The 25731-nt window shown below is 40.1% G+C and overlaps 1 protein-coding gene across 2 annotated transcripts; it reads left to right on the forward strand.

Annotated features, from left to right (window-relative positions):
* Positions 1-281: 281 nt before the first annotated feature.
* tmem63ba (transmembrane protein 63Ba) lies at positions 282-24704 on the forward strand. Of its 2 annotated transcripts, XM_050070977.1 has the most exons (24): positions 282-587; positions 7831-8061; positions 8235-8314; positions 10324-10365; positions 11552-11642; positions 11739-11776; positions 11902-12044; positions 12507-12558; positions 12653-12761; positions 12871-12941; positions 13569-13649; positions 13860-13983; positions 17516-17649; positions 17785-17922; positions 18268-18421; positions 18576-18682; positions 18796-18882; positions 18982-19047; positions 19277-19439; positions 20471-20576; positions 20769-20936; positions 21079-21194; positions 21307-21375; positions 21519-24704. In XM_050070977.1, exons 2-24 carry the CDS (start codon positions 7882-7884, stop codon positions 21696-21698), a joined length of 2499 nt encoding a protein of 832 aa, XP_049926934.1. In that variant the 5' UTR covers positions 282-587; positions 7831-7881; the 3' UTR covers positions 21699-24704. The 2 variants fall into 2 exon arrangements, with proteins under 2 accessions (XP_049926934.1, XP_049926935.1); XM_050070978.1 differs by lacking the exon at positions 10324-10365.
* The last annotated feature ends 1027 nt before the right edge of the window (positions 24705-25731 follow it).

Raw genomic sequence — 25731 nt, forward strand, 5'->3', positions numbered from 1 at the left:
TCCAGTTCAACTTGAAAATTATATTGGAGGAATGAAAATCAAGCACATTCAGGCCTCCTTGGTGTCTCTGTTTGAATAGTGAGGATTATGTTCCATATTAAATTGAAGAAGGTAGAGTCTATTTGTCAGTAAATTATTTTGTGACAACTAATACTTTGTCTGGATACACTAAACATGACAATGCCTCAGATTTGGATCTAAGTGTCCGACTTCTAAACATGTGTGTGCTCTCTGTATGACATAGTTCTATTTACGTCACAGTCTAAACCCCTCGTCGGACTGGTTGGGTTAGCGAGAGTTGCTCAACTGGCTGACAGACACAACTGTGGAAACTGATGCTTGTCTATCATTAACAACAGCAAGACCGTTTGGCCGACTTGCTCCGTTTGTTTAGCATTAGTGTTGCGGTCAGGGAAGGTGAACGAAATCTAAATTGAAGCGGAAATTTGTCGACAGGCGTTAGATAGCCTCCACCTGTTATCTGCTACATCGAGGAGCTAAGTTAGCTAACGTCAACGTTACGGTTGACTGCTAGCTCACATTAGCTAATTGTTTTACTTTCTGCCCCTGCTGCGTATCATAGCCGGGTAAGTTGTTTTTCTTATTCAGTAACTCTGCGTTTGTTTGTTTGTTTCTCGTGACAAACATGGCTGGTTGTTGTCTGGAGTTGCGGCAGCTAACCGTTAGCTACTTTGCCGGTAAACTTGATAATTGCTGTCAGAACAATGACGGAGTAAACACATCCCGTTACCATTAGCGGCAGGCTAACTGATCAAATGCTAACGAGCTCAAACATTAAGGTTGGTAGTTTTGTGCGCGTTGTAACCTAACTCATCAAGGCAAGTTAATGGTACTGATCTAGTATTGTTTTTTCCTAAGAGATAACTGTGGCATTCATTATTATTTCATCGGTTGCGACACACGAGCCACAAGCCCCAGATTAAGTTTGCTGGTCATCATCGGGCACTTGGGTGTTTGGTTTGTTGTTGACTCATTGCCCATATTCTACTAGTCATGATCAGTAGTGGGATGTGGCAATATCTATCAAACCTTGAAAACTGTGTGGACCTCCACAGTGCTTGGCTGTGTGCTGTGGGGAGATTGCTTGTGCATGGACGCAAGGAAACTAGAAGAGATATCAGACAATGCAGCTATAGTTTAAATGTCTGTCTACTTAATTCAGGACAGGGTTTTGACACACCTATAGATATCCAGCTCAAGATCAGTAATTCCTAACATATCTTCGTTATCTAACGCTTGTAATTGAGCAATGCTTACACGGTGTTACACTGACATGGGCTTCATCATGGACTGATGACCACACACAGCTTGGCTGTGACAGTTAATGCCCTAAGTGGTTCCTTGTGCACAGCCTATAATGGGATAAACATGAGCTGGCTGATAGCAGTCTTAATATTTTGTCCATGGGCCTGAGTGACATTAATGATTTATGTGATGGAAGACTTTCCAAAAACAACTATCAAGTGTCAGTGTATTATTACTGCCTCATTGATTTCTTACAAGATAAAAAACATAGCACCTCACTAGCTTGACTCCTCTCCAAATGCTGAGGGTATTTCAGCTTTTCCTGTGCATAACATTTTTCCTTTTTTTGCCATGCAGAAAGCAAGAACTGACCAATTAAGGCTGTCTTAAATTTTAGTTGCATCAATCAATCATTTGTGGTACTTTGTAAATCACCCAAACAAATGATGGGTTGAAGAAATGCAACTCCTTAATGGGATGAAACACGCACCTCCAGTCTTTTTAAGGTAGAATCCACTCAAAGTTGTAAGATTACTTTTACACAGATAATGTAATTCTTTGGATTTAAACTGATTTAATGCTGCTGACTTTTAGATGAGTAGCTAGGTGCACTTGTGTTCTATTTAGCGTAATAGTGTTTTATCACATAGCGTCAACTTATATGTTGGTATGATCTCCTTTCTATCGCTGAATGTACAAAATGTCTGTAAAAATTGCTGACTAACAAATACTGATCATGTTCACAGGGGAAGGGACGCCAACATTTAATTTTGCTTTGAATTTCCTTTTTTTCCCTACTGTTTGTAGTTACTTATTTGCTGTAACGTGATTATGTAACCGCACTCTGATATCGTCATGATCTGTGATAATCAAAGCTCAGGCACTGAGCAGCTGTCAATGATTTACAGGCCAATACCAAGAAGACTAATATGCGCAAATCTGCATTATCAGTCTTCAGAATTGTCAGAGAATTCATGTCAAGTATGACATTGTAAAGCAGGTTTGTAAAGCAGTCAGTATAAAGCAGGCTTGTGAATGGTCTCATAAAGGATTCAAAACAGTATTACATACAGTATTAGGCTAATACTTTGACACACTAGTACAGATTGATTACATGAACAAATGTATGTGTAAATGTGTAATTATTGTCTACATGGGCCAGGTGTTTTTGGCACCTTCCTTCTTACCTGTTCTTTGTTTCTTGTTTTCACATTGCTGATAAGTTTATCACAAGGGCTGGGTATCGGTGCGTGATACCTTTAGTTATGAACCGACATAGCCGAGTACCAAGTAATAGTGAAACTTCTCAGGTCAATTGTTACCTGCACGTGATCCTTTTCTGTACCCAGATCTGGAAAATAATTACTATTTGTATGGTTTTGGTAGCAGCAAATCACTCAAGTGCTGTTCGATTTAATGCGATGTGTGATTGGCTCACTATAGCAGCGGGTGCGACCATACAGTCAGTGGTGTGGTGAAGTGTTGGCAGTTCAGCATGCTGAGATGCCACCAAAGCATTCAAGTATGGCTATGGCCTGTGGCATCTGATAGTATTTTACACAACTGAATGCTTCCATTCACATAAAGTAGAAAAAAGGTATCAAATTAAGTACTGTATTGTACCGCTCTGACTTCAAGGGTACTGGTATTGGTACTGGTATCATAATTTTTTTTAACCCAGCCCTGTTTATCACTAACCCTTTAAAAGGTGATGAGGGAGACTTGATCAGGACACTTGTTTATCTAGAGTGACGCATCAAGGTTAAGTATGTGGTGTGTGTTGGGGAAAGAATGTGCAATCTCTCAGTCAAAGGCTTTATGTGGTGATTGTTTTTAACCAACACCTGTAAGTATATCTGTGGCATTTTTGTTTTTGTTGGACATATAAGTGAATGTCTTAGTTGTTAGTGGAACTTTTTAAAGGTTGTTCATGTCTCTCCTCCACAATTTTTTTCTACTTTAACGAAATATTTAACCACATTATCATAAATAACATGTTACACTGAAGGTTTCTGGGCATTATCAGGGTTATAGAGTTGTGTAGAAGAATTGAACAAAATTGATTTACCTTACTTTTAGCACCTAATGTCTGTCTCTCCTTTGTTGAATTTGGTTTTATTTAGTTGGGAAAGCAAGGTAGAGCATCTCAAGTTGGTGTTGCTTGACAACCGCTAACCTAAATTATAGCCCACAGTTTTTAAACCATTAAACAAAGTCTGCTCAAGTATTTAATCTATGAAGTTTACAGAAATGATGACTCACATACTGTAGATTTGAATGCACAAGGTCATGAATATGTGTGCTGTTGCTAATTATAGATGGAAAGCATTAGTGTTGTGCACTTTCAGATGCCAATATCTCTGCGCATTAAGGTGGAAGTGAACAGTTAAAAGGTTTGCATATTATTCGCTTATAATGAACATGCAGCTACCTGCATGGACTTGAATGAGGCACTGTATTGTATGACATGTTCATTTTAATCGTCTCGGCAGACATTTGCATTTTATATTGTTTGTTTAACTAGAAAAAAATATCTCAGACAATTAGACAAACCACACTGTTTTTCCTGTTTAAGCTGCAGAGCAAACAGCACTCCAGATTGAGTTTGAAATGGTCAAGCATGGGATGCTCTCCCCCACTGCCTTCATCGCCTTTATGTTTATTTGTATTTTGAGAATGTGTGCTAGACTGATGGTACCATAGCAACTAGCATCAGGTGGAAAGGTGGCACAGTATTTCTGTGCCCCTGTGTCATGCACACAGCGGTGTTAGAAATTGCTCTCAGTGTTTAAAATGCTTCTTTTCCATGTCGGTTGTTACACGAAAGTGAAAAAACTATTTGATTTATTAAAGGTATGGAATTAAAACAGATAGCACATGGAGTTTGCAAAATACACAAACACACCCCTTGTTTCATTGGGGCTTAGTCCTATCACTGACAGCTATCTGACTGTTGTTAAATGCTGCCCCAACGTCATGTTTAGGTTGTAGCTATAGGATTTGAACACTGTTTACCATTCAGATTTAAGGTAATACTGCCTTGTTAGCTTGCAGAAGCAGATAACAAATCCCAGCAGAGCTGAGACTAAATTTAACTTCGGAAAACATCAATATTGTGTTAAATGTGACGGATAATGTTTGACGTGAGTACCATGGTTTATTATGTCATTCGCGATTTCAGCTGAGATGTTCTGCCTCAATTGTACTTAATTGCTGTCAGGAGTCATGGTTCAAATACATTTTTAATTGCCCTCTAAACAGACAACAGGAGTCCCTTTTTTTGGATCACACATGCACACAAGTAAACAAGAACTAGGTAAGGTAAACAGGATAACAGATTAAAGCTGCCCAGGCTAAATCACAAGTTGTTAGCAAATTATCAGGACCGGACGATATTATGTAGTCTTGTAATAGGCCTAAATATCACAATAAAAAACGTATAGTGCTGAACCTTTCAGTCAAAGACCTGTTAACTCAGCTCTGCTTGGCCAATTAAATATAAGCCTCAAAGAGATAGAGTGCTATTTTGCTGTATTGTCTGATGTTCATGTTGTTGCGTCCAACCCCTGTAAGTTAATGGCAAGTGACATGACATGAAGAAATATCATTCAGTTGCTCTCAGTAACCAAACTGTACTTCTCTCATATATAGTGCAGGCTGTGTACTGTGTAGTACAGACAGTTCAGTACATAGCAGGGTGTAAGATGCAGGCAGGAGCAGCATACATGGGAGCCCAGCCCATAACCTAGTGGCTGACATAGTGCAAAGGAACCTTGCACTGAGTATGGGCTGGAAGTCCTGAGGTCAGAATGGAAAACACCTCCTAAGTTGGTTGAGAATGACTAAGCGAAGATCATGTGGGACTTCCAGATCCAGACAGACAAACTGGTGATGGCTAACCAACCGGACATCGTGTTGATCGACAAACAGAAGAAGGCAGTGTTGATAGATGTAGTAATCCCAAGCGACAGGAACATCCGGAAGAAGGAACAAAAGAAGCTTGAAAAATACCAAGGGCTGAAAGAGGAGCTAGAAAAGATGTGGGGAATAGAGGCAACAGTGGTGCCAGTGGTAATCAGAGCACTAAGGGCTGTGACCCACAAACTGGGAGAGTTGCTCCAGCAGATTCAAGGTATAGCCTAACAACTGAGGTCTTTGCCCAGAGGAGTGCAGTCCTAGGAACAGCTAAGATACTGAGCAGAACCCTCAAACTCCCAGGCCTCTGGCAGAGGACCACCCTGCAGGGAGAGAGGGGGATTTATATATATATGTATATCCTTTTATGTTTAATTTTCCAATAACATAAACAGCTGACTCAGCTCTTGGATACCAGCTGTTCTCACTATTTCAGTTTTGAACTAAAGTACACCAGAAAAAAGGAAAGTAAAATGCAGCTTTTTCACTTCCCTTAATTGCGGTATTTAATAGCATAAGTTAACGCTGGGCTTGTGTAATGCTGAGTGCCTCATGATGGAATACAATTTATCTAACCACATGCTTTGTGCGAATATTATATTCTTTGATTCCTTATAGATACTGTATACATGTTAAACATCAGCTTCATCACTCAAGAAGATACACGTTAATTCCCAATGACACTGATATTGCAGCCATAAGGTGGGCTTACTGTACCATAACATCTACGACCTTGGTGTTACAATGAGTTGTTTTTGAAATGTGCTTAAGTCCTTTTCAAGATGTTGGTGTTGAATGTTAAACAGTCTGGACTGTGGCAATGGGTCCAGGATGTGCAGCAGTGTTGTTGAAGGCACAGGGGGGTATGTTGTGTCCTCCCTGGGTTGAGACCGGTCCATTTGAACCCTGCGGTCTCTATCGGCTTATTGTTCAGCTCTGGCTGCATCCCTCTCCAGTGATGTCACAGCATTCCAGGGAGCGGATAAATGAGTTAGTGTTAGGGCAGATGAGCAGCATCGTGAATACTGCTGGTAATAGTGGGTCGAAGGGCACAAGTATAGTAGTGCAACTGTACAAACATGCTGGCCGGCACTCACCAGAACACCTACACGGTTTCTCCAAACCCTTCATTCAGTCAGTCTGTGTGAAATATGAAACCTTTTATGTGTAATAGCCTGTAGTTTGAAATAGATCTTTTTTTTTTAGGATAGACAAAGTGCTTTAAGGTATTTGTGTCAACATCTAAAACCAATACATTTTTGTATCACTTCTGCTCTACTTACTGTAAGTCAGTAGGAACTTTCTTATGTTTTGCAACTTCAGGGCCGCTGTAAATGATGTTGGGAATGCTCAAAACTTATGTTGTTACAAATATTGATAGGATGGCTAGTTTTCTATCTAAGCAATATGTTTTTCCTTCTCGTTATATTTGCCAGGGAGTCTTGAATAAGCTTGTAGATGTAGTTTTTCACACTTAATTTGTGTTGTGTACCAGGTCAGACGAAAGGACTATCTGGATACTAAACCGCTACAATCACTGGGGCTCTTGCTTTACTGTTGGGATCAGGATGTTATTATTAAGATACATGTCTCATAGGACTGAGTACGCCTCATACACTATTAATGCTTTGTAAATGTTTTCCCTCGTTATCCTTCAGGTAGCTTGTTAGGTTAGATGCTTGTTGTTTCTAACTGAAATGCATTAGAGACCAAAACAGAAAGGTAGCCAACGTGAGGCTTTTTCCAACAGGCCACATCTCTTGAGCCTGGCTTGTTAGGTGTAGATACCAAGCCTCTAACCTATTAAGAGTTAAGTGATACAGTGTAATGTGAAAGGGTTTCAGCAGCTGTCGGCAGCTTTCAACTCATTGTCCTCTGCTCCGACTCAAACAGACATTGTGGTTGAGTCACTGTCCTCATCAAACCCCAATACATGACTGTACGCAGCAGTGTCTCAAACAAGCTCAGGCAAGATGAGAGTACGCTACCTGCCTAAGACAAAACAAAGGTTGAAGTACACCGGTGACTGCTGTAAGCTGAACATCTTACAAGCTAAAGACTTAGCTATTTTTTCAGGTGTTGGAGGACAGCATTGGAACTGAAAGGGGAGTGAATATTTCACTTAAGTTTCTCAGTGACCTAGAAATATCTCCAGTGTGCCAGTGTTGGTCTCCGTCTGTTGGATGGGGATAGTGAACTGCTGCTTGGCATTGAACATGTGCTCTGTCTCTGAACACTCAGGTTTTCAGAATATGCATTTTTACTTACTACAGTTATTTTCCTGGAATTAAGAACAAGTGTCATTTGCACATAGAGTGGCCGCAAACAAGGAACAGAAAGTGTACAACAATTTGAAATGTGTTTCTCAGTTGTCATGCATGTGGTCAACAGCAACAGCATGTGACTAATGACAAGACAGAAATTTCAGCCTTGGGACAGTAAATTGAAATTCCATTGTAGCTATTACCGCAAAGTCTCATGTGATGAATGCTTTACAGTTACGTCCATTTTCCTGCCGAAGCACTGGGGGAAGGTGCTCTTCAGAATTTGTCCGTGATAGACACATACAGTGTAATCAATTATGCCAGAATGCAAGATGCTGATAATTACCATACCAAGTGTTCTAAGACTTTCATCTGTTCTTTACAGGTTGTCAACATGTTGCAGTGAGTTATCAACCAAGTGTTGATATTGTTAATAATGGAGATGTTGGGGGCGTCGGAATGCTCCAATCCAGGGAGCTGCCCGCCAGCAGAGACAACAGCGAGTAATTCCACCAAGGATTTCTGTTACTCTGCCCGAATTCGCAGTACAGTGCTCCAGGGCTTGCCTTTCGGTGGGGTGCCTACTGTCCTTGCCCTTGACTTTATGTGCTTCCTGGTGAGTCTTTCTGTCAGTGTTTTCATCTCAGCTGTTTGAATTGAAGTAAAATACTTCAGGAATGTGTTTTGAATGATTAACTCCTTCAAGCAGTTATGTAACGTTTGTATTCTCTGTACTATAAATAAAGGGACAAGATGTGTTGACAGCCACTGTTTATCATGTACTTCTAGGGGCTGCTGGTTGTGTTCTCCTTCTTGAGAAAAGTAGCATGGGACTATGGGCGCCTCGCTCTGGTGACTGACGCTGACAGGTAATTAGAATACATTGGTCCAGACTAGAGGGTCCAGTACTTAGACTTTCTGACTTTTAGGGGTCATGGAAAGCAATAACATTATGCCAAAATGCACTGATACATCAACCATAGTTGAAAGTTCATATGTTAACATGTTTATTTATTCATGTAATAAGTGTTGAATACTCAGCAGTGGTATTGTCACATGCCATTGTCCAAAGTTAGCTGTATATTAGAGGATGCTAATGTAGATAACCATCCCAAAAAATGTGTTAGCTAAAATTATTTATCATAGATTTTTTCCCAGAAATGTCACTCCCTTTTGTACATTGCAAACTGTCGTGAAACACAACTAATTCATCTTGCAAGATCATTTTGGCAAACATATAGTTTAATATTTTGATAATTGATCATCATGTGATGTCAGGCTATTTACACACTGTTGCAGGAGATATAAGCATGTCACATTTGACAGGGTTTAGACAGGACTCTTAAGCAGCAAGTCAGGAACTTGTGCTTAATGCCTCTGCTTTATACAGAGCTATTGAATCTTGAATATGATTTGCCTCTAGTCAGAAAGTGTATGGTGGCCAACAGGGACAAAATGTGACAAAAGCTTTGTTGGTATTTAAATTTTAGTGTTACAGTAGGTACTAGCCATTGTGGCTGGTGACCCTTATTTATATATCTGTCAGACACATTTTTTTTTTTTTTTAAAGATATTTTTTAGGGCATTTTTTGCCTTTAATTGATAGGATAGTTAAGTGTGAAAGGAGGGAGAGACATGCAGCAAAGGGCCACAGGCTGGAGTCGAACCCGGGCCTCTGCGGCAACAGCCTTGTACATGGGGCGCCTGCTCTACCACTGAGCCACCGACGCCCCGTCAGAGACACGTTTTATCAGTATTTGGTGGCTGTTTTGTCTGGATACTGGCTGACACTGAAAAATTCTTGTTCTGAGGGTGGAGTTAGTTTTCTGATGGAAGCAGACATCACAAGGATGATACTCCAGACAGGAAGTCAGTGTCAGCAGTTTCCCCTTTGAGGGCAATAATGCACACTGACATTGCCATGTTTTGTCATGTGTTACATGGTTTCTTCACTTTGAGATAGACAGGCCCGACTGCGGTTGGAATAAGCCTGAAATGTTGGAAAAAGAAACTAATGATTAGTAACTATTATTAATTTAAATACCCTTTTAGATCCATTTCTCAGAACACTTTAAAGCCACTGTCTGCATCTAAGCCCCATGGACTGTAGCTATTATATGATGATATGCTGCCAGATACGCTTGAGACTGATGTCTGCGCACTGATCGAATAATGAGAATTGTAGTGGAAGCAGCCTAAGAGGCGCCTGTCAACAAGGACTGATTCCTAACCCCGAGTTAAAACAAGAGGCCCGATCAAGTTCAGGAGAGAGGGAGCTCAGAAATTGCTGCAGACCTCAGACCTCTTTGACTGTGAACCGTGGAAAGTACATGACACAGTGCTCCATCACCTACATCCCCCTGCTGTGTTTGTGTGATGTTGCAGCTTCACTATTTTTGCAGCTGCATGTGAGCAAAGAATGGGGTGGCAGCATGGTGGGAGGATGGGAGGGGGGTGGCAGCGTGAGACACTTTTGTAATAGACAGGAAATGTAGTTTGTTGTCTCATGACACTGTGCTGGATTGAGATCAGTGTCTGTATTTTAGATTCTTGTTACATCTGAAAAGTAAATGTAACCTTTTACCAGGAAGCTTGATTAATTGTCAAAAATGGGGTATAAATTTTGGTGTGTCTTTTGCTCCAGCTACATAAGCCATGACTCAAGACTAAAATGAATGATTGAGTTATTATGTCACAGGCCATAAATGCATGTATATGGCTGTGTAATGTACACCAGAGTGAATAGAAACCTTCATTGGTATGCCTGTGGTGTGATATGCTACCCCAGTTGTTCTCTAAACCAGCACCCTTACTGGCCAACAGGGCCATTTCCTCTTAACTAAGCTGAATGGCTTTGTTTTGCTTCTGTTTTCACCAGACGAATGGATCAACGATACAGTCGCCTGGATGATCGGGAATAGTATGTTATCTCTCGATACAGTAGACTCACCACCTTTCATTTCTCTACTTTCCCCTCTCTGTAGTTAACCTAACTCATAACTCTTGTCCACTCTGCCCAGGCTGCTGTGGGTTTCAGCCTGTTTTTCTCTCTTGGATGGTTTTTGCTTCTCTCCCCTCCTCCTCCAGGCGTTCCCAGTGCCAGGCTCTTAATTATTCTCCCTTTCCTTGTCACTCTTGTACCTCTGCTGTTGGGTGTGCCTGTCCTCTCTCACTGTCCTAATCAGATCTGTGTGTTCTAATCTGTGTATTGACCTCTTTATGAAGCTCGGACTTCTTTTGTGTGAGCGCAACGCATGAGCCACACAGACAGGATGCTAATAGGGAGAGGTAATGCTTCCCTGATCTGTTGTTGTTGTTAATAGACAGGCCCTGACATGGTGCAGCTACAGTATGTCCTGTCTACTAGAGCAGAGAGGAGCCATTCTGACTTCTCACAGGAATGTGCGAGAGGAGGACTGATGGTGGTTTACAGCCGCAGGCTCTCTCCTCATTCCATTAGAGATCTCTTAGAGTCCTGGGCAACATTATCCTTTCATGTAGTATTGAACACTGAACTGATGTTGGAATCCCAGCAGAGCCTGGGTCCTCCTCATATTTTCTGATTATGTATAAATTGGCACGACCTCCCTGGGGAGTGCTATCAAATGTGTACACAGCATATGATAAAGTCCTGATGCGTTGTTATGTCCAGGCTCTGCTGGAGAAACTCCATAAATCTGCCTCTTTGTGATAGCTGGGTTTCTGATGTTTCCTCTGTGAATGGTCTTTTCTGTAGAGCTCCTCTTTATAACTTTTTATCACAACCTTTCCTCTGACAGTGATGGTGCCTCAACCTGTGTAAAGTAGACTCCTAATAGAGCATGAAATGTGGCTGTAGAGATTGTTCCTGTGGTTGACTGTGGTTGACTGTGGTTAACCAGCCCAAATCCTGTGTCCAGCCCACACAGGATAAGCAGGGGGGAATCTCTTCAGTACATTTCAGGGCGTGTGTTTGCCTGTGTTGTGTGTGTTGGCAACTTTTCCAAACTGATGGTAATCCCACTGTCCTTAGAAACAAAGAACTAACATTCTGTTATGGTGCGTGGTGATGTTAGGTAGTTATGTCACATCATGCAAAAACTATGTGTTGTGTTTCCTGTGTACAGTGTGGCCTCTGCCTTGACATCAGATACACCAGAACGCTATGAGCGCCTCACTTCAGTTTCCAGCTCTGTGGATATTGATCAGAGAGACACAGTAAGTATGCCTTTGTTCTTACATGATATTTTATAGTCCGTTCATCTAGGATATACTGTATGTTGCATGTGATAACAGGCACACGTTATTTTTTAGGGCTTCTGCTCCTGGCTAACTGCCATCTTCCGAATCAAGTGAGTCATACATAACATATTGGAAATAAGAAACATTGGCGAAACGCTGACTAAGCTGGCATGACATTTGTCTCTGTTTCTGATTGCTCTCGAGTAGTTACTTTGTTGATGTGTTCTCTCCGTAGGGATGAAGAGATAAGGGAGAAGTGTGGTGAGGATGCAGTACATTACTTGTCCTTTCAGCGGCACATCATTGGCCTGTTAGTAGTGGTAGGCGTGCTGTCTGTTGGCATCATCTTGCCCGTTAACTTCTCGGGAAACCTACTTGGTGAGTGGATTAGAGATTGATTTTCTGTATATTTTTCCTGTTCTCCTTTTATGTGGGGCTTTTTCTTTACTCTTACTAAAACTGTCTTCCCATTAACAAATGTAGACAAAGCTTTGCAATGGTCTTTAGCATGTAACCTGTAAACTTAGTACAGACATGTACAGAAGGATTTAACCTACAGCACCATTATTACCATATTTTATTCTGTAAAACAATAAGAACACACAAAGTAAATATGTTAAATGAATCATACTTTTTACTTTTCTTATTATTTTTAATATATATATTCATTCTTTCATGGACTCTCAGTGTCAGCAATACTTACTGGCTCCCCTGACCCTCAATTATTGATGTTTATTAATGTTTGTCTTTGGCTATGAAGCATGTTAGCCAAAGTGAGCTGCATGTGGACAGGACTCCTGGTGACTGACAAGTGTCTCGTGTCTTTTATTTTTCCTACAGAAAACAATGCGTATAGTTTTGGGCGAACCACTATTGCAAATTTGAATGCAGAGTGAGTAATTCTTCTACTGTCACTTTTTAACTCGTATGAGTCTAATGTTGAGCCTTTACTTTACGATGTGTGACATACTTCTTTTCTTCTGCAGTAATGCACTACTGTGGCTGCACACCATCTTTGCATTTCTCTACTTGTTACTGACGGTGTACAGCATGCGACGGCACACCTCCAAGATGCACTACAAAGAGGACGACTTGGTGAGTGGCATGGTTTTATAAAGTGGCCGTTTTATACACCCCTTGTCCTTATAAACTCACTGGTCTGACTTTTATTGGTAATTATTTCTCTGTTTTCATTTCCCTGCAGGTGAAACGCACTTTATTTATCAACAGAATCTCCAAATACGCAGAGGAGACTGACATAAAGCAACACTTTGAGTAAGCATTGGTCAGGATCACTGGTATCCTGGCTCCACAGTTAATATCTCACAATGCTTTAATCTGTCTGCTTATGAAAATAGTACACTGCTCTGTCGTCATAGCAGTAAGCAGTGCAGTAACTGTATTAAGCTGTATAAGAGCCATGCCTTTTCCTGTTAAAAGCAGCTGTCTTGTGCTGGCACATATGACCAGGATCAGACAATGACAGGCCTATATGTGTAATTGTCCATAATAGGAGCCAGATGAGGAGGCTCATGCAAGTCATGTGTCAAGATGGTCAAACACGGAGGCAGGGATGTTTGGCTCAACTCCTGCTCAGCCAAATAGTATTCATCAAAATCTTATCTTTACTCCTGTGCTGGAAAAAGACCCTCACCCTTGAGTACAACAACAACAAAAAAAAAAAAACAGAAAGAAGGAACTTCCTGTGTAAAACAAAAATGATGAAAGCCAATCAATGTTTGTGGCTGTTACATTCACATCTTTTTTTGTGAATGGTCAGTGTTATTGTTATGTAGTAGAGATATATCATCTACTGTAAATACACTTTGCTGTTGTTGTCAAGAGTGTGTAAGTTTGAATTTATCTAGTCTTTGACCCCCCACCCCCCCTCTTCCTTTATAGGCAGGCGTATGAAAACTGTGCTGTATTGGAAGCTCGTATCTGTTACAACGTGGCGAGGCTGATGTCTCTCAACTCTGAAAGGTAACAATGTTTTAACCACGTGTGTGTGTGTGTGTGTGTGTGTGTGTGTGTGTGTGTGTGTGCGTGTGTGTGTGTGTGTATGTATGTGTGTTTGCCCTTTCATAGCAATTTGGGATGTGCTTGTGAAGTGTCTTATTGGCTTCAGGATGTGAGCTTGTTTCAGTGAAGCAGCCCTTCTTCAGTCTGACACAGCTAATGTTTTCCATGCAGGAAGAAGGCAGAGCGCAACAAGAAGTTCTTCCTCGACCTCCACGCTAAGGAGCATATTACCACCATGATCAATCCAAAACCCTGTGGACACCTTTGCTGTTGCATCATTAAAGGCTGTGAGCAGGTCAGGCTGATATATTGAAGCTTTATCTCAAAACAGCACTCCTGAAACATGTTGGCAAGCTGACACTAGCAGCATTTTTTAGGGGAAGATAATGAAGGCATCTGTCTGATTTTACTATCAATTTATAGATTCATGTGGAAAATCGGGGCTAAGCTGGAAAAACATATAAGCAGTGTAACATGCAGGTACCTGCTCCTAGAAAAGCCATCAAGCCGTATAATTTCACATCAGTCGTAAACCCTATCTGAACATCATTTTGTATACTGCAGCCTTTATTTTTGCTTTAGTCATGACACTCCTTGTGCTAACTGCTACGTATATGGGTGTACGTGTATGGGTTGTGTCAGGTTGGCATTACTGACAGGCAGAAAGAGTAACAACTAAACAGCAATAAAACATATATTTAAAATTACACTGTGAAAATTTTTAAAACCCAAATAAAAGCAGTACGAAGTAGCCCATAAAAGTAGACATTAACCTCAAAGTGCTAAATAGTACCAAATATTATGATGTCTAGTCATAAGTTTAAGTTGATAGTCATATAATTACATTCGAAGACAATTATACAGACAGAGCATCAATGCTGCAGTCCAGTCACAGCCGGACGTCGAAATTTCCCAGTTGCAATGTCCAACTTCTGACCTCCAATGTTTCAGGTACACAGCACCAAATGTAAACAAAAACATGGCTTACTCTGACAAACTAATGTTTACTTGGTGGGTGTACACACTCAGCAGTGCAGCCTGCTTGCACACATATATGAAACAGGAGGAAAAACAACTCGAGGCAACAGACGCCATTAACCCTGTAAGACCCAGATATAGAAAAAAATGAGCATTTTTTTTTGACCTCTCAGATATTGTTTTAGGAGGCCTCTGATGTAGAAATCAAAGAGTTTTCAAATTTTTTACATTTTAGTAAGTTTTTAGGGAAATGTTGTAAATTTGCAACGTTGGGCATAGTTGGGAGCAGAACTTCTGTGTTTGTACTCACTTTGTCTGAACAGATATACAGAACACTTAAGTATTCATTTGCAGGGTTGATTGCTTACTTAGCCCCATAACAGTTTATATCATGAGTAATAATCACACAACAATCATAGCTTTATGAATAAGCATTTATAAATAAAAATATTGGAAAAAAATGTATTTACAAAACTTTTTCCTCTGTCACTTTCAATGTGGTTTACTACATTCAAACAATACTGTCTGGCTGGCCTATTATGCTCTCTGCTTATCATACTAAAAGGAACACATGCATCCCCCCCAGAGCACTTACAGGTTCACATTCAAGACCATTCACACCTGTCCCTGAACAATGCAACAGGCATTGGATCATTAAATTCATGGGCTAAAGAGATACTGTTGGTCCACTGATCCCAATTAAGGTGATAAAAACCTTTTGGATGATGACAAATACATTCAGTCTCTTATTTTCATTTTCAAGACCATATCACATTACATACAATAACAGAAGGATGGCACACGGCGTGGCCAAAGTACAACCAATGTTACTCAAACAGAGGAAGAACCTTCTTTAGACAAAACACCCAGTTAACAGATGACTTTAGATGGATGGTTCAAATAATACTTTGGCTAATCCCTTTCTCTGGAAGTCATTAAGCTTCATTCTGACATTCAAACTGAATATGAAACTCATGTCCCACACCATCATCATCATCGTCATTACCATCACAGAGGTTACAGATCCTCTGGTTTCTGTCCAGCCCGTCACATCTTCACTGACTTCAGGACTTCTGGTGTTATTTACTCTAAAGTTACAAACAGCCTTTTTTGTTTTCATGCCACAGATCCTTCTCCAGTTTAAACTCTTGTTTAAATATATATTATATACCACATGATGTCACACTGCTGAGCTCACTTTACCACTTTTGTATTAGCCTCTGTTCATCAGTTAGTTTGAACCAGCTGATGTTGTTACACTTTGGTGTAGCGATGGGCAAAGCAGTTCTTTAGATGTTACTGAATCACTAAAGGAACACATGCATCCCCCCAGAGCACTTACAGGTTCACATTCAAGACCATTCGCACCTGTCCCTGAACAATGCAACAGGCATCCCCCCAACAAATCCAGAACATTCAGAACCTGTTTTTCTATCTCCTAATGCTACAAACTGCTGCTTGGGCAACACTGAGAAAAATAGCTCAGGATCATTTAGAAGTTAAAAAACAAACAAAAAACTACAAAGATACAGGGAGTTTCAAATACTGCTATAGATGTTGGAGTTTCAAATACCCCATACAATTTATTCATGTGTTTAATTATGGTCTAAGCTAAACTAAGTAAAAATTTAACAGAAAAGCACATTTAGAGCTTCGTTACAATGAATCATCTAATACTTTAAATTTCTACTACATTTTTTTTCAATTTGTGACCATGTGAGAAGTGCAGTGACCTTATGTAATGTGTAAGGAGGAGCACAGGCTATTTTGACTACCACACTGACCCAACGTTGTAGAATTACAACATAGACATAACAAGCTATAAATCAAATTTGATGAATGTTTTCCAAAATAACTAAATATGTACATGTTCTAGACATTGTAATAAACACAAAAAAAAAATTTTAAGGAATTTTACTTACTTTAATCCTGACAAATCCAGTCATGCAAAAAAAGGAGATGAGCTCAACGGGAAGTTTGCAGGTAGAGTGAGTTCATGGCCAGATGACCAGACCTATAAACACTTCTTCTATCCAATAGCATTGTGAGGACAAACAATAGGACCCATTAACTATATAAATGTGGTCTTGAGAAAAAAAAACATTTGCAGGCCTTTTTTTAGAATTGTTAAAAGTGATGTTGTAAATTTGCAACAGTGGGTTTTGCAGGGTTAAATATTTTATTTTACAGCACTTATATCCTTGGAAACATATATCAATATTCCATTCACTAGCCTAATACAAATGATGTAGTGTACAAATGCATCCTACCTACAGGACCTATCAATTAATATGTGCGCTTCCATTGTACTTTTTCTAGTGGGAGGTTGGAAATGTTCAAGTCCCAAGTTGTATGGAACGCAGCCTAAGTCTCAAACGTGTGATGTCATCAAGTATAAAGTCTGGAGCTGCTCCATAGAGAATGATTTTGTATAACTGCAAGATGTTTGTCTTTTTCACACCCAAATGAGCATTTTTCTATTGTGGTGTTGTCAGTTTTGAAAATTGAAACATACCCATATACTTAGAACATTCCCCTGGGTGCTCTTAGTGTTATCTAAAACATTTTTCCCAACTCATATTCAATGGAGCAGCTCCAAACTTTACACCAAATGACATCACTAATTTGAGTTGTAGCACTCTAGTTTTTGGATTTGGGAGTTGTTCATATTTACTAATATTTTTGGACTGTCTTAGAACGTAGGAATTACATGTATGAATTTTGAAAAAGAGCACAGTTGCCCTTTAAATGATACTCGCTATTTCTGCAGTGTAAAATTATGGCTGTTAGGATTAAACTAAAACTAAAACAAACATCACAGACTGACTTATTTTTCTTGTCTGTTACAGGAAGAGGCAGTGAGCTACTATACCAAATTGGAGGCACAGCTAAAAGATGACTACAGGAAAGAGAGAGAGAAGGTTAACGGGAAGCCCTTAGGAATGGCCTTTGTCACTTTCCAGAATGAGTCTATGACTGCCATGTGAGTATATTATATCTGTAGTATGTCAATGTGTATCTGTGACCTGTGAGGTTTTAAGTTTACAGATTATTTAGCTCTCGGCACACTGTAATGTCTGTTCTATGTTTGGGTGTATGTTTTTTTTTTTTTTTTCAGAATCTTGAAAGACTTTAATGCTTGCAAGTGTCAGGGCTGTAAGTGTCGTTGGGAGCCCAAGAGCTCTCAATTCAGCCACAAGCTCCACACACACAACTGGACTGTCACCTATGCCCCTGATCCACAAAATGTTTACTGGTAAGAACACATTTAGGTTTCATATTCTCTCCACTATCCAGGCTGAATAGTTTTTTCCCCTCTGCATAACTCCACCAATTGAAAAGGGTGGATACATTTGGCAGAATAAAAGTACTTCATACAAATACCCAAAGGGAGTTCTACAAATACAGACTTGTTGATGTGTAATGTGCTTCATATTATACTGAGGGATAATTAGACTTAAGTCCTCATTGAAGAGACTTTCTTAATCCCGATGGCAAACCGGTTTTTGAGCTGCAGTATCAGTTTACTGGCCAGCTGTGTCCATAACTGCGGGTCACCGCCCAGAGTCAATCTAACCGAAGCATAACCTTCGTCCCACAGGGAGCATCTGTCAGTGGGAGGATTCATCTGGTGGGTCCGCTGCTTGATCATCAACCTTGTCCTCTTTCTCCTCCTCTTCTTCCTCACCACCCCGGCCATCATCATCTCCACCATGGACAAGTTCAATGTTACCAAACCAGTGGAGTACCTAAATGTGAGTGTTTCATTTATGGCTTGTTTTTTTTCTTTATGAAGAGTGCGACCAGATCATGCATCCTTATCGAGTATGTATGCTGTTGCAGAGAAACAGGATTTCACTTCTCAGTTCTTGACACAGCATGTTCATGTCTGTCTGATCTGTCTTCCAGAATCCAATCATCACCCAGTTCTTCCCCACCCTCCTCCTGTGGTCCTTCTCCGCCTTACTTCCCACCATTGTTTACTACTCTGCCTTCTTCGAAGCCCATTGGACCCGGTATAGTTTACACTATCTGCAGTCAATACTTCAGCATAATCAGAGTCATGTTGTCTTTATTCACATTTGAGGTTTAAGGTTGTTTGATTGTATTCTGTTTATTTTTTCAACAGGTCAGGAGAGAACAGGACCACAATGCATAAATGCTACACGTTCTTGATCTTCATGGTCCTGTTGCTGCCCTCCCTAGGACTCAGCAGGTATAGGATGTTTATGATTATGATTAATGTTATACATTAATTCATTTTTTTCAGCTTGAATAATTGACCTGATTTAATCTCTTTCTTGTATCGTTGCAGTTTGGATGTTTTCTTCCGCTGGCTTTTTGACAAAAAGTTCTTGGCAGATGCTAAAGTGAGATTTGAGTAAGTAGGATCATTTTATGGATGTTTTCAATACAACTCTCCAGCACTTGGAACAAGGCAAAACAGGATGACAATGTAAACAGTAATTTTCTTCTGTACCATCACCAGTTTAAATGTGTCAGTAAATTAATTTGGAATTAAATAGGCTTCTCCAATAAAGCATTTTAAAACTTAAGAGTGACTCTCACATCAGACTTTAGTAAGATTTACTTTTTTCTTTGCTCTTTAGGTGCGTGTTCCTTCCTGACAATGGAGCGTTCTTCGTGAACTATGTCATTGCGTCTGCATTCATTGGAAATGCCATGGACCTGCTGAGGATCCCCGGTCTACTTATGTACATGATCCGCCTCTGTTTGGCTCGCTCTGCAGCGGAGAGGAGGAATGTCAAGAGGGTTGGTGTTTCCCCTGCTTACCACGTTGACATCATTAATGGGTCCATGGCCCATAAAGTGGTTTAGTTTAACATTTACTAGCAGGGTATAATTTACCTCTAACACAATCACTGATTTTGAAACTGTGTGGGGGAATTAATTGTGTCATTGTTGTGCACATGAACGAGCCAGTTAAGAAGCTAAACATTAGAAAGCCAACACTCAGATGTCAAAAATACATAAAAATGGGAATCTCTGCTTTGATTTTGGGCTGAAAATATATTCTGTTTTTTGTTTTTGTTTTTTGTTTTTTTCACCCCTTCACATGATGTACTGCAAATTAGGGTCCTTCTTTAAAGGAATACTTTACCCACAAAATTACCATTTATATATCAATAAGTCATGCCGTGTTACCTTGAATTCGAAAGAAATCTTTGTCTTGCATGCCTCTAAAGAAAATGGCGACCATGTTTAACAACAGCAAAACTACAGCAAAACATATTTTTACAAACTCTCAACCAACTCGTGCAGTAAACTCCAAGTCTCAATAATCCAGTCGTATGATCAGTACTTTCCAAACATGCATTTTCACTAATATTGGATATTGACTTTCAGTCAGTCTTAAATGGTAAGGTTTTAGTGAAAATGCAAGTGAGGTAAAGCAAAAGTAAATATGTGTAAGTTTGTCGCACCACAGAAAAATGTGTTATTAACCAACCAGCCAAATTTGAATAATTAAAAGTCTTTATAGCAGCTAACAAAGAAGCACAAAGCACACACTCGCCGACCTGAAGAACAAGCTGCTGTGCAGCGACAGGCTCTCATTCAGCAGCTCACCAAGTAGCACAAAGCAAACACACTCCCTGCTGAAGAACAAGCCACTGCAAGACATTGATATATCTGCGCTAATGTTAGTAGTAACGTAGTTTTTATATGGTAGGGGAAGTCTTTTCACATGTTTTAAACTAGTATTTTCTAACATGTATAATGTGTTTAGAAAGAAATCACTATATATTTATATCACTTGATATTTTGTAACTGTATCTTCACAGCACCAAGCCTATGAGTTCCAGTTTGGGGCGGCTTATGCATGGATGATGTGTGTCTTCACTGTGGTTATGACCTACAGCATCACCTGCCCGATCATCGTCCCTTTTGGTGAGTTCTACTGTTTAACATCCCCCGCTTTGATTACTGCTGTTTCACATCAAGATAGTGTGCTTATTATATTACCGCAGGAGAAACGTGTGGAGGGCAGGGACTCACTGGCTTTGTTCTTTATACAGAAGCTTATCAGCAGGCCTAATTGGATTAGTTCCACTATTTACTTTGTCTTCCCTCTCTGTGCAGGGCTGATGTACATGCTACTGAAACACCTCGCAGACAGGTACAACATGTACTACGCCTATCTGCCATCCAAACTAGACAAGAAGATCCACTCTGGAGCAGTCAACCAAGTGGTGGCTGCTCCTATTCTTTGTCTCTTTTGGCTTCTGTTCTTCTCTACTGTTCGCTCGGGTAAGACAAGGACTCCACCTACTGGCCAATAATATCCTAACACATGCCCACATTTATAAACAGTGTATCTGCTGCTTTTTTCTGAAGCATAATAAAACACAAGTTAAATGTTAAATGTCTCACTTTCTTTCTTCCCTCCCAGGGTTTTCAGCTGCAACGTCCATGTTCACATTCATAGTTTTGATCATCACAATCATTATCTGCCTCTCTCACGTCTGCTTCGGACACTTTAAATATCTCAGTGCTCACAACTACAAGGTAACAGATAGTCACCCTTGTTTGCATGTTATGCATGTTTCCTCAATTCATCAGTACTTCAGACCAGCATTATATTCAGCTGCTTATACTAAATGCATGTTCTCTGTCTTAGATTGACACCCATGTGGATGGGATGGAGAATGGGCGTCCAGTATGCAGCACTGCTGCCAGCAAGGCAGCGGTATGTATTCTGTCATATTTATTCTATAACAATATGAGCCTCAAGATTAAACAGTGGAAAGAGATGTCCACAGAATGAAGCTTATCCTGAAACACAAAATAGGTATCAGACTTTGACTTTGTATTTCATTTTCTCCCCTACAGCAAATGTACATTGCTCAGGTACTTCAAGACCCAAATTCAGAGGAGGCTGGTTCAGGCAGTGGTGAGGATGACGGCCAAGGGTCCTCGCAGGACGAGGATATAATCAATGTTGAAAATGGCCTGAATGAGGACTTCCAGTCCGGTGAGGACAGCCTCATTGATAATGAAGTGCGGCACTGATAGTGCCTGGAACAGAAAAAAAAAATTCCCTAAGTTTAACTTGAGGAGTGCACTGAATATGTGAATTAAACTAGGAACTGAACCAACAGTTCTCCAAAGCATCTCAACCTCCATCGAGGGACCTTACACTAACATAAGCACACTGTCTACTAAGGATTAAATGGATTGTCGCTCCAGGACTCTCGCATTTCCGTCACTGGGTCTCAACAAAACACATCGTCTGTCTGTGTACCTGCAGAGGGAATCTACTTTAACAATGCAAGGGCAGTGACACCCTTCTGCCCCGAGATAACAGAGGCACACCCCAAAACACTGCACATGGACTCATGAAAGAAAGACACTAAATGCACAAATGAAGAATAGTTTGCCTTGTTTTCTAAGGGGAGCGATGTTCTGTCTGTATTTCCTTAACATTGTTGCACTTGAAAGAGAGGACCTGTGCTATAAGCTCGAGTTTCATTAAGGTACTATAGTTCAGCATGCCTTCAAGTTCAAAGGGTGGAGGGATTTTCCCATAATCCTTTGCCAGTATCTCTAATTGACTGCACTAAACGCTTCCCCCGAATAAGCAGCTGGTGCAAGAGAACAAGAGAGGAGTTTTCCACCTCACCAGACAGCTCGGTCTGTGCAGATGTGATGGTCTCTAAATGGTTCTTCCAATCCCATGAAAGCCTTTTAAAAAAGAAAATCAAAGAAGAAAAAAATAATTGCTACTAACACTCCTGGACGCTTCGACACTGTACAGCTACAAAACTCTGGATTTGTAAAATAGGCTTTTTTGACATGGTATTTATTTGTAGGCATTGAATTTTTAATGCTATCAAGCTTGATACATCCCTAAACTGTGGAAGAGGATAATTCATATCTCGTCACACTACATTTATCGTGATCTTCTTTGGCGTTGAGTCTCTGAGCCTTTGTTGGGACTGCCGTTGGACTGCTGCTACTGATGCTTCCTCCAGTAGGGGGAAATCCTTGCACAGCTGCTGCAGGAGGACTGGAGGCCTGGAGCCTGCTGATCCTTTTGTGTTGCTTGTTGGATGGAGAGAAAGGCCTTTTGCGGTTTGTCGCGGTCAGCTTCATATGATACTCCTTGTGACTGGTTCTCTCTATCTTTTTGTTTGTATCTTTTTGTCCATATGTTTACGTCTTTATGTAGAAATTTTCAAATTAGCATTCAGTGTAGGTGGCTACTGATAGTTTGACAAATAAGCTAATCTGTATGTAATCACTCAGTCTTCTGCCAGGTCCTCCTTCATCGTCTAGGTAGCATATTGTTCCAGTGGTCATTGAGCATTGTTACAGTTTCCCATTTCGCAACTACTCAGTGCTGAGTTGTAGATAGTTTAAAACCAATTGTGCAATTTAGGTGATAACATATCAGATCTTAGGCTAGGCCACTTGAGAAAGTTACAACAGTGGATGAGGTCCACATCCATTTAAAGTCACTCATTTTCAAACCTCAACTTTATACTGTTAAATACTACTATGCCACCCCACCCCCACCCATTGAATGCAAAATGGAAGATAATTCACGATGTTGCTCCTTGAGTTGTTATGAACCAAGTTTGCCCACATAGTTTTACAGTCCAGATTTGCAGATCCAGTGACCAGTTTTGTCAGGCCGCAACCAGAGCAATAGTAATGTACTACAACTTAACACTTGCTCCCGAAACATGCCATTTTAAAATTGTTTCCTATCATACGAAGCAGCTTTTTTTTTTTTCAGGTATCACAAAGACAAAAAAACATAATTGACTACAAGTCACAAATAAGAATGTAAAACACAATGTCCACACAGTTATAACTTTACTCAGGATTTAACAAGCGTCTTGTTTCTGTCCACTCCTTTCTTCCTTAGTCGAGACAACACTATGAGCTGCCCCGTTAAACATAAAGACGATTGTCGGTAAAGCAAGGCAAAGCACTACAGACAAAGTTCCAATACAGTCTGTCACTATGGACCAATTATTGTTATTTGGAATATCATGATATGAAACATTTATTATTCAGCTGCTCAGAGAGCCGTTGTGGGAAGTGTGCACTAATCTTACTTTCACTTATATGATTGACAGAGAAGGGCACGATAACGACATGGGTGACGACAATGGTGAATCTAAACTGTTTCCATAATTTGTCCATGGGTATGTTGGCCCCACATATGGTGATGTTATTATGGTACTAACAAGAGTTGTTTGACACCGTTGAGTCAGGTGCTCTTCTAGTCATGATAAGGTGATTTTATTTTTTTATACCTCTTCATTTTTATACCTCTGAGATGTCTTGAAATCTCTGAATGTGTCCTGTCAAAGTAACATACTGTCCAGCTCTGAGGCAGATACTTAAAAGTCTCATCTTGTCTAACAACTCCAGTGTTTAAACGCTGAATGTAGGTTTGTTCCACAACTTTTGGTAAGTTGAAAGTAGCTAAAGTAACAGTGTGATCGCTGTATTTACACAGCTTCAAAAGGACGGTTCACTCACTAATCAGAAATGATATGTTTTATACTACAACTATGTCCGCTCCCATGTCGTAGCGTTTCATTTGAGCACAGATCTACGTTTGTCAGTCTGATGGTTACAATGATTTCCTGTAGCCTTTTTTTTCTAATTCCAAGTCTAGTACCCTTGTGATCCTTTTATTTTAGATTATCTTCATAAGATCTGTACACACAGCGGGACTCAATGAAAATGAATGGATTGTTGTTTTTTTTGTAAAGAGCCAAGCACTTTCTAATAGAAGTTCTCAGCTTGTTTGCTCAATATTCTCAGAATGGTTAGTAAAATGTCTCTGCGTCTCAAAACTGTGCACAACTAGAATGTGTCTTTGTGTGCTTTGCCTTTTATAGTTTTACATTTTTCTAGCTAGCAAGAGTAACAGTAGCCAATCTCAGCATTTGACCGTCTCATTTTCTTATTCTTTCCAAAGGGCCGTCTGTTCAACAGATATATACTGTATATATCTGTACTTCCCCCTCTTTGAACAATAAATCTGTATTTAATCAAGTCTATCAATAATATTGTGTTTTGTAAGTATCTAAAATGGCTCACTTTGGCTTGTGACTCCTTAAAGCAATACACTAAATACTAATTACGAAGATACTGTTTTGGTGGTTTACAAAACAAAACATCTTATTTAACCATTTTACACTAACAGGAAGTGATGCAATACATGCACCGTCAACATTTGATTGACATCAAACTGACTCCCAAGTGTCACTGAATAAAATCTGAAACAGAATTTTTTTTGTTTTCCTGTCACCCACATTTTTTTCAACTGTTGCTTTTGAATTGTATTGTGGAAGAATAGTGTCCATAAAGGGCACACTCAAAATTTACTCATATATGGTATGTATGTATGTATGCTGTCTCTTTGTTTATTTGGTCACTTCCTGTTTGAACGTGCTTAGTCACTAGCCTGTGTTTCCCTCTTGCTACTAGCTGCTCGCTAATTCCTGCTATCAGCTGTTTCCTGTTTATCCACCACCAGTGGCTCGCACGTGCACCGTCATCAACAGTTCCTTCCACAAGTCTTCAACAGCCCCTCCCGTTGCAGAAGGCCGCCTCAGTCTTTTTAAACTAAAAGGGTTCTGCCAATATGACTACCCTACGCAGCGGAAAATTGGGCACCTCGGATCAACTCGTCAATGCGGCTCTGTGTGTCTAAATGTTTGCAGCTTGCCGGCAAAACAGCCCAACATTCACGGAAAATCTGGCAGTGTAAAAGCAGCAATAGTATGTTGTATGATTTATTTTTTGGTCATGCCTACTGATTTTGAGCACTTTTTTATTATTAGAGGCCTGAAGAAGTATAATTAATACTTCACCAGAAAGGTAACATTTTTATGTTCCTTTCTTACATTTTTTTCTAATTCCTCTCCTGTTAACCATCTTTCGACCCCTCCGATGTACCTTGCGACCTCTTCTGGGCCCCGACCCAGATGTTGGGAAACATTGGTTTAATCTAAATAGCAGGTTGGATGCGTGAAACATCTCATCAGAAAAGGCAGATGTGTAGTTAAAGCCATATTTA

Source organism: Epinephelus moara, chromosome 19 (genome assembly GCF_006386435.1).
Source record: "Epinephelus moara isolate mb chromosome 19, YSFRI_EMoa_1.0, whole genome shotgun sequence".
In the NCBI taxonomy this organism is placed as follows: domain Eukaryota; kingdom Metazoa; phylum Chordata; class Actinopteri; order Perciformes; family Serranidae; genus Epinephelus; species Epinephelus moara.

What these genes read in the sequence shown, in the direction of transcription:
- tmem63ba (XM_050070977.1), top strand. Translation starts at nt 7,882, where the DNA reads ATGGAGATGTTGGGGGCGTCGGAATGCTCCAATCCAGGGAGCTGCCCG. An exon ending in TTGACTTTATGTGCTTCCTG is followed by an intron (nt 8,062 to 8,234) that starts GTGAGTCTTTCT and finishes ATGTACTTCTAG; the next exon opens with GGGCTGCTGGTTGTGTTCTC. An exon ending in CTGGTGACTGACGCTGACAG is followed by an intron (nt 8,315 to 10,323) that starts GTAATTAGAATA and finishes TGTTTTCACCAG; the next exon opens with ACGAATGGATCAACGATACA.